This window comes from Scardinius erythrophthalmus (genome assembly GCF_964197995.2).
Source record: "Scardinius erythrophthalmus genome assembly, chromosome: 8".
In the NCBI taxonomy this organism is placed as follows: Eukaryota; Metazoa; Chordata; class Actinopteri; order Cypriniformes; family Leuciscidae; genus Scardinius; species Scardinius erythrophthalmus.
The window spans coordinates 2,017,803-2,031,955 of record NC_138228.1 but is presented as its reverse complement, the minus strand read 5'-3'; the positions used below and the strand labels follow the sequence as shown (position 1 = coordinate 2,031,955).

The 14,153-nt window shown below is 36.8% G+C and overlaps 1 protein-coding gene across 1 annotated transcript in view; it reads left to right on the top strand.

Moving 5' to 3' along the window:
* The window catches only part of hcn4 (hyperpolarization activated cyclic nucleotide-gated potassium channel 4), a gene marked incomplete at both ends in the record, with an annotated part of 101,933 nt that overhangs the window by 52,813 nt on the left and 34,967 nt on the right, over positions 1-14,153 (top strand). Inside the window, one exon of the mRNA XM_081373003.1 lies at positions 2,814-3,032. Within this exon, the coding sequence (XP_081229129.1) occupies positions 2,814-3,032 (219 nt within the window). The remainder of the gene's footprint in view (positions 1-2,813; positions 3,033-14,153) is intronic.

The following is a 14,153-nucleotide window of genomic DNA, read 5'->3' as shown; positions in this document are numbered from 1 at the left end:
AAAATGACACTGTTATGATAGTTTGATTATAAAGTATATTTGAGACTATAGACTATATAGATACGGCTATGAGAGACTATGTTTCTTTTCATGACACATTAACATTACAGTACAGAATGTCTCTTATCCTGAACATTGTATAAGCATTCGTATCATTGAACATAAGCACGTAAACGTCACATCCTTATGATTTTCCCGGCAAAAACTTCCTTCACATAAAGTCTACAGGCTTTCAACCTAGACAACCTAGGAAGTTTCTTTACTAGCGGTTCAAACATTGGCAATACAAAAAGCAATTAATAAATATCCCCTATAATGTAATACCTAACATTAATTAACAATAAGCAATACATTTTTACACAGTATTTATTTATCTTATCATTAACTGATGCAACTTGTAATTTGAATAATGTAATAGTAAATGTTGAAATTATAATTAACAAAGGTTAATAAACGATTTAGAAGTATTTTTATTGTAGGTTCATGCTAACAAATGTGTTACCGTGAAGTGTAACGTTTTAAGAGTCCAATAGTGGCCAAAAGTGATGTTCTGCCTAGGAAAATTGACATATTCACCCTTTATTTTAATAAATAAAAAATGTCAATTGATAATAACGCAATGAAACATGCCAAATTGTGCTACATAAATTTTGACCAGACTGTCATACAAAGAAATTATAAACACATGCAAAAATTAGAGAAACCAGCCAAATATTAATAACATTTTTTTTTTTATTTTTTTTTTGGCCAATGTGAGCTTTTTCTGTTAGTTTTTTGTCTTTCTATGCATTTTTTGCATAGTAAAATAAAAATATATTGCTGTAGTTCGCCTTTTTTGCCAAAAAAAAAAAAAAAAAATATTGTCAGATAAGCACATCAACCAAGTTAATGTTTTGTTTTTTCCATATTTGAATTATTTATCAAATATTTCCCTCGTATTTTGATCATTTTATCGTACTTGTAAGCTCTTAAAAAACAATCCCCTCCAGACGTCACTTTTGCCCTTTACATTGAGGTACAAGTGATGATTTTTCTTGGAATTTTAAATGCACATGTATTAAAGTAAAATACTGCCACATTGTATCTTTTCAAATTCACTTTTGACGCCCGCAGCTCCTTTACGTTGTCAGATCCAGCTATTCCAGTGACGGGACTGTCATTATGAAACGGTATGATCTTTTTCCTCTTTTTGGAGCGCTGTAATAAGCTGTCGCTCTCTCAGGATTGAGCCTCTATAGAAATGAGTCTGAAAGCAATCTGGACATGTCACATCAGACGGAGCCAATATTGATTCCTCACGGACTCGCACACACATCCACAGGACAAGGGCAATTTATTCACTATTTTAGAAGCACACAGAAATTCACATCTTTCTAAATAGCTGACCCACTTTTCTGCAGCTCTCTCGCATTTCTCTTTTCCGGCCTCGTTCGTACATATTTTCATTTTATGTCACTGTGTTTTCTGTTTTCTCCCAGCCCAAACTCTCAGGAGTCAATCTGGATTCATATTCATGAAGTCACTGGAAGTGTTTCAACTTTCTGTTTCAATGCATATAGTTTATACCTTAATATATTTTTCAGCCTTTGGATGATATTGGATGTATATCTTTATTTATGCACACAAAAGGCCATATTTACCAACAGCTCACTGCAGCGCAAACCCTCTTTTGACGTCAGGATTTACTAAAGACACGTATAGGTATTGTTTCTTTAGATAGAATGTCAGACAGATAGAATGAATTAAGATATCGCTAACATGTTTTAGCATGTTGTTTACAATAATTTAACACATTGATAGTGTGTTTTGCTAACATGGTTTAGCACATTGCTATCATGAATTAGCATGTTAGAACATGTTGCTTGCATGAATTAGCACATTGCTAGCATGTTTTTAACACAATGTTAACATTAATTAGCATGTTGCTAGCATTAATTAACACAATGCTACAGGAATTAGCATGTTTTACACATTGTTAGCATGAATTAACATGTTTTAACACATTGCTAGCATGTATTTGCAAATTTCTAGCATTTTTAACACATTGCTAGCATGTATTAACATGTTTTAACACATTGCTAGCACTGAATTAGCCAATTGCTAGCATGTTTTAACATTTTGCTAACATGTTTTAACATTTGGTTAGCATTATTTAACATGTTGCAAACGTTTCTAACACGAAATAGCACATTGCTAGCATGTTTTAACACATTTCTAACATTAATTAGCATGTTGCTACCATTAATTAACACAAAGTGCTAGCATGAATTAGCATGGTTTAACACATTACTAGCATGTATTACTAATTTGCTAGCATGTCTTAGCACTTTGCTAACATTAATTAGCATGTTGCTAACATGTTTTAACACATTTTTACCATGATTTAACACATTTAGAAATTTGGTTAACATGATTTAGTATTTCTTAACTCTGTGTTAACATTAATTCGCATGTTGCTAACATGTTTTAACACATTGTTAGCATGATTTAACACATTAACATGTTTTGACATTTGGTTAGCATGATTTAGCATGACATTGCTAGCATGTTTCTAACATGAATTAGCACATTGTTAGCTTGTCCTAAGCTATTTGCTAGGCTTTGCTAGCGATTGATAGAGACAGACAGACAGATAGATAGATATATAGGTATAGACAGTAGATAGATAGATACATAGATAGATCAAAGTCAATGTGAGTATATCATGAAAGTTAACTTTATCACTACATAAACATGGTAGGCTATAGATCTATAAAGTGGACTTAAAGTGTTTGTGATGGTCTCTCGGTCTCTCTCTCTCTCTCTCCTCTCAGAACGACACGTGGGGTCAGCAGTATTCCTACGCTCTCTTTAAGGCCATGAGCCACATGCTGTGTATCGGATATGGCATGTACCCTCCCGTCGGCATGACAGACGTGTGGCTGACCATCCTCAGCATGATCGTGGGCGCTACGTGCTACGCCATGTTTGTTGGCCACGCCACGGCGCTGATCCAGTCGCTGGACTCCTCGCGCAGGCAATATCAGGAGAAGGTGAGTGATGACCAGCTGGTTAACATAATGAAGAAATCACAAAAACAGCGGGGGAAGCTTCCTGTGAAGGTGGTGTATTATGGGATCGGCATCTGTCGCCGTGGTGAGCGGACGGCGGGGACTGTCGCGCGTGAGAATGATGTGTGAATCATGAGTGAAGTGTGCAATTTCTACATCTGTTGTGGAGGCAAAACAATGGCAAAAATAACCTGACTTTAATAATTTTAATCGTATTTGCCTATGTAACTGTCAAAAGCACAATGCAAGGGTGGTTTCCACGTCGTTAATAGGTGGTAGCCAGGGTTTCCAGGTAGTTGCTATGTAGTGACACCAAAGTACATTTCTGAAGATAACGCTAGAATGCTGTAGGTGGTTTCTGGGGATTTGCTAAGTGGTTGCTAGGGTGTTCTGGGTGGTTTCTAGGGCGTTGCTAGGTGGTAGCCAGGGTGTTGTGGGTGGTTGGTATACGTGACACCAAAGTAAATTGTTGAAGATAACTCTAAAATGTTGTAGGTGTTTTCCAGGGAGATGCTAGGTGGTTGCTAGGGTGTTGCTAGTTGGTTGTTATGCACTAGAGCAAAAAGTGATTTGTAAAAATGTTAATGGGGTTTTCCCATGCAAATATCATGACCATGATGCTGGAGTGTTCTGGGTATTTTCCAGGGAATTGCTAGGGTGATCTTGTTTGTTTCCAGGGAACTTCTAGGTGGTTGCTATGCAGTGACAACCAAAGTTAATTTTTGAAGATAGCGCGAGAATGTTGTAGGTGGTTTCCAGGGAGTAGCTAGGTTGTTGCTAAGGTTGATTTTGTTGGTTTCCAGAGAGCTGCTAGGTGGTTGCTATGTAGTTACAACTATAGTTTATTTTTGAAGATAGCGCTAGAATGTTGTTGGTGGTTTCCAGGGAGTAGCTTGGTTGTTGCTAGGGTCTTCTGGGTGGTTTCCAGGGCATTGCTAGTTGGTTGTTATGCAGTGGAACAAAGAGATTTGTAAAAAAAAAAAAAAAAAAAACTAGATTAAAAAAAAATGTTAAAGGTGTTTTCCCATGCAAAAGTTTCAAACACAATGCTAGAGTGTTCTGTGTGGTTTTCAGGGAGTTGCTAGGGTGATCTTGTTGGTTTCCAGGGAGTTGCTAGGTGGTTGCAATGTAGTGACAACCACAGTTAATTTTTGAAGATAATGCTAGGGTGTTGTAGTCAGTGTCCAGAAAGTTGCTAGTTGTTTGCTAGGGCATTCTGGCTGGTTTCTGGGGCCTTTAAAGTTTTTTGCTAATATGAAGTAGATCAAAAAGTAAAAATACCTTAAAAATACCTAAATTTTAAATATGTTAAAAGTGTTTGCTCATGCAAATGTCACAATCATGATACTAGGGTGTTCTGGGAGGTTCAGGGAGTTGCATTTGTGTTTTGGGTGGTTTCCAGGGAGTTGCTCAGGTGGTTGCTATGTAGTGACACCAAAGTGAATCCTTAAAGATAACACTAGGGCGTTGTAGGTGGTTTCCAGGGAGTAGCTAGGTTGTTGCTAAGGTGTTCTGGGTGGTTTCCAGGGCCTTGTTAGGTGATTACTATGCAGTGGAACAGAAAGTGAATCGTAAAAAACAAAACTAGATAATAAAAATGTTAATGTTTGCTCATGCAAATGTCACAACCATGATATGAGGGTGTTGTGGGTAGTTTCCAGGGGGTTGCTATGGTGTTTTGGTTGGTTTCCAGGGAGTTGCTACAGCGTTTCGGGTGGTTTCCAGGGGGTTGCTTAGTTAGTTTCTATGTAGTGACCCCAAAGTTATTCTTTGAAGAGAACGCTAGGGTGTTCTACTGTAGGTGGTTTCCAGGGAGTAGCTAGGTTGTTGCTAGGGTGTTCTGGATGGTTTCCAGGGCATTGCTAGGTGGTTACAATGCAGTGTAAAAAGAAAGTGAATTATAGTGAAAAATGTCACCACCATGATATGAGGGTGTTGTGGATAGTCTCCAGGGGGTTGCTAGGTGGTTGCTATGCAAATTTTCATAAAAAAGTTCATTATGAAAATAGCTAGATTTAAAAAATGTTAATGTTAATGTCCATGAAAAGTCAAACACGTGAAAAGTCGTGTTATGGGTTGTTTCTAAGATGTTGTCAGGTGGTTTTCAGGTGAACCAACACATCAGACACAGTAGCTCTTATTATCAGAACAGAATATATAGTGAAATCTACAGAATCGACCAGCCAAACCGGTTGAAACTGTGAAGGTAAAACAGGATATCCATGAAGCTTGGAAGCAAGAAAATCAAGGAAGGAAGAAAGTCAATTATGTGGAATATGAGTGTGTGGAGAAAAACAGTCCAGCTGGACGACAGCGTGACACTTCTAAACTCATCTTAGCTTGCTAACGTGATTACCACAGTTCCTGCCGGCTACTTTAATTCACAATAATGGACTTATAACGGACCATAAACAACCAACTCGAGAGCACAGATATTAATATTCGCTTGCAGAGAGCTTTAGCTCTGATGATTGAAATTAAATTCAGAATAGCTTTTTGAAACGAACCCAAAAGGATGTGCGTCATTCTGCAGCTTTGTGCTCCAGACATTAGAATCTAGTTGTTTTAGTAGTTGCACGTCTATAGTGTCCCGGACAGTGTTGGGGGTAACTCATTACAAGTAACTTGAGTTACATAATCAGATTACTTTTTCAGGTAACTAGTAAAGTAACGCATTACTTTTAAAATTTACAAAAAAATATATCTGAGTTACTTTTTTTCCCATTTATTGACTGGCAGCTCTTGAGACAAATCGTAAGTGCACAAAAAACTGATTCAGGATTCCTCAAAATGAATAAAATCAGTGAAATACAAAATCAGAATACTACGCAAACCTCCTATTATTAAATGTGTCAAATAAAACAAATATTTTATGCATTTAATCTCACTTTATTGACCAATGTGCTTGCTGCTGACCTTTTTTTTTTGTATTTTTTTTAATTATTATTATTATTGGTGAAGTAAGTGTCAAACGTTCTTCTCCTGCATCCTTTTCTTCCATTATCAAGAAATGGCAGCACAGCCGAAAGGTTTGTTTGAGCTGCGTCTCTACTGTACACACGTGAATTTACATTTCCTTCAGCCTGAGGCTTATTATTTAATTTTTGGTGTGAAAGGGTCTATATTTTAGTTCAATAATGTTTTTTATTTAATATTTTGAATTTCTAGGGGATTTTATGGTACTAAATTATATTTTCGCTGTATTTATAATCCATTTATTCACTTTTTGTGCATAGACCTGAAAATAAATTAAATTTCCAACTTAAATTGCCGTAAATCTTGAATGCTTTAGAGCAACAGACTGAAGTTTGCTCTCTTTTCAAAGATGACACTTGGAAGATTTTTTTTTTTAAAGTGAATCTAAAAAAAGTTACAGAATTTTACATTTATAGTTAAGAAAAATGTGCACAAATACTATTTTAAATTTTTATATGAAATATATATTTTCAAAAACATGTTGTACTCTAAAACTGTGAGAAAATCAAAACCATAAATTTAAACAACTTGTATTCAAAATTTGAGCCTGATATCTCAAAAAATTTGCTTTCAGTAAGATTTTATTTGTCCGCAGTACCAAAAGTTTTCACTAGATGGAATTCGTCTCCCATTCATTTTCAATGCTGACCGCGAGGAGCACACGTGTGACTGTTTATTTCAGGACCATTTGACCTGTTCGAATCATGTCCATGAATTTTGTGTGTGTGTGTGTGTGTGTGTGTGTGTGTGTGTGTGTGTGTGTGTGTGTGTGTGTGTGTGTGTGTGTGTGTGTGTGTGTGTGTGTGTGTGTGTGTGTGTGTGTGTGTGTGTGTGTGTGTGTGTGTGTGTGTGTGTGTGTGTGTTCACATAGCAAGTGCCAAAACCTTAACAAAAAACAAACAAAAAAACAAATGTAAATATTTTCGGTCAGCAATGCATTACTTTTCAAAGTAGCTTTCCCCAACACTGGTCCCGTATCAGTTGTTGACCTCGGCTCACTCGTGGTACAGTGTGCCAGGCGGGTCCCTTCCCTGATGCCCACCTCACCGTGGGCACATCAACACGTGATGCTCCATCTGTTAAGAGACCGAGGGACGGAAAAACTGAAAAGCACAGAGATGGAGAAGATATAAAAAAGGGGAAAGAGAAGATCAAAAGGAAGATACAGGGGTCTTAGAGTCTGAGTTGTCGTTGTAAAGGTTTTTGGGTGGTTGCTAGGGCGTTTCTAGGTGGTGGGAAAGATCTGAGTGTAGATGCTATGTAGGGCTAAAATAAAAGTTCAGAAAATTATCGGCAGATATACACCGGCAAAATAGGTTCAACTTGAAGAAATTGTGACAGAACTATATTACTATTGTACAGTAGAATTAACTTCTCAAAGTAATAATAACAACAACAATAATAATACAGTTTATTAAAACATTATTTTTAGTTTTTCATCCATGTTTTAATTTTGAACGTAAACCTCTGTTGTGCGGCAGGAATTTTTATGCATTTTTATGAAATTTTTATGCATTTTATTCATTTGATTACTACCATTTTTTATAATAAAATTGTTTTAAATCATAAAACTGACTAAAGAATTTCTGACTATAATTTCTAAATATTATTACAATTTGAATAAATTCAATCGTAAAGCACAGAATCCAAAATTAAAAACGAACAACACAGAATTCCCGACTTAGGACACTAATGTTGTTTAACATTTTTAAATCTTGTTAAATTGTTGAGGTTTTATTAATTCAATTTATTAGACATCTTTTTGGATTATTAAAATTTAATTACACCATTAAAGTGGAATCTGATCACTGAGCCCTAAATGTGTGCAATAGTACTAGTAAAAGACGGACGAAAAGCACAAATACATATGAAGAGTGAGCTGGGATGCCCTTCGAGAGAGGATGATGGGAAATCATGAGTGTGAGAATTACATCAACCTCTTGACTTTTTCAGGAAATTGTTTTTGTCTCATAAGGGTAAAGACGCGGAGAGTCGAGTGAATGAGAACGGAGTGAGATTATGTGACGGCCGTCCTGACCTCAGCGAGTGTGAATGAAACTCGCTGTCCTTTAAACTTCTGAAGGGAAATTTCTATTTGGCTCTGTCAGGATTATGTGAGAATGCAGATGAGAAATGCTTTAAAGGGGTGGTGTAATGCCCTTTTCACAAGATGTAAAATAAGTCTCTGATGTCCCCAGAGTGTGTGTGTGAAGTTTCAGCTCAAAATACCCCACAGATATTTTTATATAGCATGTTAAATGTGTCGCTTTTTGAGGGTGAGCAAAAACACACCGTTTTGTGTCTGTTCCTTTAAATGCAAATGAGCTGCTGCTCCCGGCAAAGGGGGCGGAGCTTCAAGAGCTTGTGTCATTTTACCTCACACAGACATGCACTGAAAACTTCAAAAACGTTTAGCCTTTTATGTTCAAACCGGATTCAGAAAATGATGGAGAGACTCAAGAAGTGACAACATGTAGAAGCAACAGGACATTTCTGAATGGTTAGTTGATGAATTTATGAAGCTGATGTGCAGTTATCTTCTAGTCACTGATTAGCATATTCTGTCTTGATAATCTATAAATCGTGTTCAGGGGGCGGGGTTTATGTAAATTCTAGGGTTGGTGATGTCACTAACCCAGGAGGAATGTGGTGTAGTCTCTACCAGCCGTTTGTTGTAGTCCTTAAAAAGCGATTTCTTTAAAAGCAAATATCTCCCTTTGCTTTGAACTTTGAGCGTTGTAACTTTGCAGGTGTTGTTTATGCTCAAACAGCAACATTACACACTAACTAAAGTTAGAAAAGTGAAATCATAAACAACCACCCCTTTAATAATGAGGATGTGACAGGTGATTTTGAGTCCATAACATGCTCATGCATCTCAGAAACCTAACACTTTGCTCCTCATTAAGTCTGAGACGTTAAACAGATCTCGTTTGTGATTTCGGATCGGTGTGTTTACACTCTGACTGGAATAAGAAAGCAGACGAGATGCATTTTCAACATCTCCAGGCGCTGTGTGAATAACGCCATTATGTTTTTCTGCTGACTGTGATCTAAACACGGACACAAATGCTGTTCTGTGCTGCATGGCATACAGATCATTTCTTTAAAATCTCTCTCCTTCAATCCTGTCCTTATATTAGATATTCATGCGGTGGGAACGGAGCATTTGGCTTATGACTGGTTCAGGTTGTGTGATACTTCACTGTGAATCTTTAATGCCTAAAGCTTATGTATTCACCGTTGGAGCGGCGCGGCACGGCTTATTCAACCCGTTTGGGGAGATTGTGAGATTTCTTGATTTGAAGATGACGTAAAATCACAGAAGTCCTACTAGTTTAATGGCCTATCCAATATGTTTTTTTGTTTTGCATTATATTTGAGGACATTATGAGAAAACATTTGCTGTGGCGGTATTAAGGTTTGAGGGGGAAGCACGATTAAAGATTCAATGGAAATTGATTATTTGTCGTTAATGATTTGATCAATATCTGTGACAGGCTGATTAATCAATTTCAGTGCAAATGTACATACACTTGGGGTCAAAAGTTTTGAACAATAAAGATTTTTGGTATTTTTAATGCTCACCAAGGCTGCATTTATTTGATCAAACAAAATCAGCAGTTTTCTATGTGAATATATAGTAAAATGTAATTTATTCCTTTCGAATTTTCAGCAGTCTTCAGTGTCACGTCACATAAATAAATAAAATTTTTAGTAGTGCTGTCAAATGTATTAATTGCGATTCATTGCATCTAACATGAAACTTGTGAAGTCACAAAAAAAAGATCTGATTACTCGATTAATCGTCAAAATAATCGAATAATCAAAATTATATATATAATAATAATTATATATATATAATATTATATATATATATATATATATATATATATATATATATATATATATATATATATATATATATATATATATATATATAATTATTATTATCTTGGATATTATTTATTATTTATCTATTTATCTTGGAATATTTTGGTAATCGAGTAATCGGAAGATTATTTTGACGATTAATCGAGTAATCAGATCGTTTTTTGTGACTTCACAATAGCACTATGCTATAATATGTTTATTTAATGGTTTTAATATATTGTCCAGCCCTTAAAAACGGCCTAATAATGTGGTTCATGGATTCTCGTCCGTGGAATGCGCCACTTCCGGTATTTTTCCGATTCATCAACACGAGTATTTATTTTAATCGAGTACTCGGATTTAATCGAGGAATCGTGACAGCCCTAATATTTACAAAGTTTTATGTTAAATGCGATTAATCATGATAAATCGATTTGAAAGCACTCATTTTTAAAGTAATTACAATAGAAAACTGTTATTTTAAAATTTAAAACACTGTTTTTAGTGTATTTTATCAAATAAATGCAGCATTGGTGAGTATAAGAGATCTATCCTCAAACTTTTGAACGTCAGTGTAGTTATTTAAACTGGTTAGTGAATATAAGGCTGGTTAGTTAACTTATTTATGCCATCTCTTCCGCATGCAAAAGTGGTGCAACTGTTCCGATAATTAGTGATTGTTCCCATTAAATTTGTCATCTGGTTTAGAAGAATTTGACAATCTCATTCATCCTAATAATGAGTCAGCGCTCGCTCTGTCCTGGTACGTCCCGTCTCGTCTCGTGTGTGTTGGCCTGCTTTCTGAGAACTGCCAAGTGGGTTAACCAGCCATTTGGTCTCCCGGTTTCGGGACAGACGGGTCAAACGGCTGTCGGGTTAATGCGCCGGCCGTCCCACGGAAACCTGATCCCATGGCAATGCAACTCACCATTCATCGTGTGCCAGACGCCTCGAGCCAGGCGTCCCGTAGAGGAGACGTTAACACCGTAAACACAGATTAATCTGGAGGAGAGTGTGTCCGTTCTGTTCTATGTCTGAATTAATCACAGTTTAAAAAAATGATTATTTTCATCCCACTAAGAGAAACAATGTGAAGACCGTTCACATTAGACCGTTAAGTCACTCACTGGTTTGATTTACTGGCACATAGACAGAGATCATCTGACTGGACATGAATCATTACATATCAGAAATCATTGGTCACAAATCAGGCATTAGAATTAACAGTTGTGGCATTCCTGTCGAGACAAAACCAGTCACGAGTCGCACAGGTATATTTCTTATATATTGTGTCGGTCAAAATGATAGATTTTTCTTTTATGCCAAAAATCATTAGGATATTGAGTAAAGATCATGTTCCATGAAGGTATTTTGTAATTTTCCTACAGTAAATATATAAAACATTTATTTTTGTGAGTGAATGCAGCACAATTGCATAAATAAATGAACAACTTTAAAGGGGTCATATAATACCATTTTTGTACAAGCTAATATGATTCTTTAGGGTCTAAATTAAAAGTTTGTAATATACTTTAATTAAAAATTCTCATTAGTATTGTAAGAAAACACTCATTTTACCTGGTCAAAAACAGCTGTTTTTAGCACGCCGTTTAAGTGCATGTGTCTTTAAATGATAATGAGCTTTGCTCACCCCGCCCCTCTGTTCTGTGCGTACACCGTTTAAAATAATAATACAATAACCATAACGCGTTGTTCATTATAAACGTGGGATTATGAATTATATTGAGAATGTCGTATATAGAAAACATGCCGTAATGTACCCTGAGTGTAAAAATAGCCGCATTCATCGTGAATTTGCAAAGATTAATATAAATATTAATATAAAGGTTAAAGGAGAACTCCGGTCAATTTTAACATTGAGCTCATTTTTTTGTACATTTGGAGTGCTGTCAATACAGAGAACAACGACAAAAATCGGTGTTGCCTACACCGAGTTATTCTATTTTTAAAATTTGCACCCTGTTGACTTCAATGGGGCAAGTACTAAACCTGCTTTTAGCCTCTTAACATCCTTGATGTGTCATTACAAGTGCACAGAAAATGTGAGTGAAGTAGTCGATTGCCGAGTTCACGCGCGTGATCATAGGTAACTAAACCTATGCGCGTGAACTCGGCAATTGACTACTTTGGACTTCAACCGAAAAACAGGATGTAAACAAAGGTATTTGCGCTGGCTTAAATAACATCATTTTTATACATTTCTTTCACATCTACTGCAGTCAGATTCACTCGTGTTCACTCTGAAGGAATCACTCACATTTTCTGTGCACTTGTAATGACACATCAAGGATGTTAAGAGCCTAAAAGCAGGTTTAGTACTTGCCCTATTGAAGTCAACAGGGTGCAAATTTTAAAAATAGAATAACTCGGTGTAGGCAACACCGATTTTTGTAGTTGTTCTCTGTATTGACAGCACTCCAAACGTACAAAAAAATGAGCTCAATGTTAAAATTGACCGGAGTTCTCCTTTAATAAAACGTTACACTCCCTTCAGTTCTTCTGGAGGTGCAGCAGGAAGTCAAGTCAAGTCAAGTCAAGTTTATTTATATAGCGCTTTTCACAACACAGGTTGTATCAAAGCAGCTTCACAGTAATAAATTAGAACAATACATCAATGTTTGTTTCTAGTGGAACGTCTACGTTCGGTAATGCTGATCAATAGTATCGTTGATTGATTAATTCAATTAAATATCCCCAAATATCCCCAACTGAGCAAGCCAAAGGCAAAGGAACACGAATAGTTGGTACTGATCCTTTTTTCAGGAGCAGCTTCTTAGCAAAACCAGCTTTATACTGGCCCTCGTTTGTAAAGCAGTCTGGTGTGTGAAATGATTCGCGCAAACATGAAAGCATTGACATTGATCGTGGGGAATATTCCCTTTGAAAACAAACTCAGCCACTGCGTCTTCAGCGGTTCGGATTTAGGAACATCAAAATGATGCTGTGTTCGTTATTACACCCAAGAACAGAACAGCACAATCGCTTAGACGCCATTCTGCTCATAGCCAGTGCTCCAGCGTATCAACAATGACGCGCAGACTATGATTGACAGCTCGCTCACGAGCGAGGGCGGGTCTGTGTTGAAACGCTGCTGTCAATCAACAATCGTGGGAGGGGCGTCCGACCGTGTGACGTCACAAAATTGAACAGCTTGATTTGAGAGGGGGGAAAACATAAGGAGATTTAAAAAAAACACTGGATGGATTTTTATCATTTTATGATGCTTGTGTACAGGCACTGCCAACACACATTTCAGTACAATCAACTTGTAAAAGTGCGTGTACCATTATATGACCCCTTCAAAGGAGATTTTCTCAATGTTTCAATTTTTTTGCACCCTCAGATTCCAGATTTTCAATAGTTGTATCTCGGCCACATATTGTCCTATCCTAACTGGTCCTATTGTCCACATATTGTCCTATTGTCCTAAACCATTGGTTCCCAACCTGGGGTCGGGGGGCGCCAGAGTTCACAGGGGGGGCGCGGGAGCGGATATGCTTTGAGGTGAATAAAGATGCATAAAATGTTCCACTAATAATTTTATATAAAAATATTTTTTCAAAGTTTTTAAAAAAATCATATGCTTACAATGCCGATTTCAATTACAATTTCGTTATTTCAAATGTAGGCGCGTTGCGCGTGGCAAGCGCGCTCATAGACGCCGGCGCGACCACAACATTGCCCAACATCAAATGGCAGACGTAGTGCAAGCGGAACGAAACTGCTCGTTATTGTGTGGTTGAAGGACCGTTTATCAGTTTGGACCAGTGCAGCGCGAGCCGATCGTGATCATGCGACACTGTTACTACACAGCACTAATAAGAGATCCAGTAAAGAAAGCATTTGAATTCGCCACAGAAATAACATCGCTGCGAAATCTAGTGAGAAACATTCACATTTCTACGTTATTAACGGATCAAACAGCGCTGACGTGGAAACCAGGAAGAAACATTGTGCCATGATTGAACTATCCAGTGTCATCAGCAACATTCACCATGGATTTACTGTAGTAGTTACTGCAACTATGGAAGTTTGGCAGGAAAGTAACATTACGTCGGTTTTATTTTGACATTATGAATACAATTGCTGCCCTCAAATGTTAATCTGAAATAAAATAAACATTTGTTTATAACTACTACAATATTACATTTAATTTTTTTCCAATGAGCTGTTTTGTTTTATTATGCTCATAAGAAGAGTGAATAGCTCTACAATTGCTCAAAGTAAAAAAAA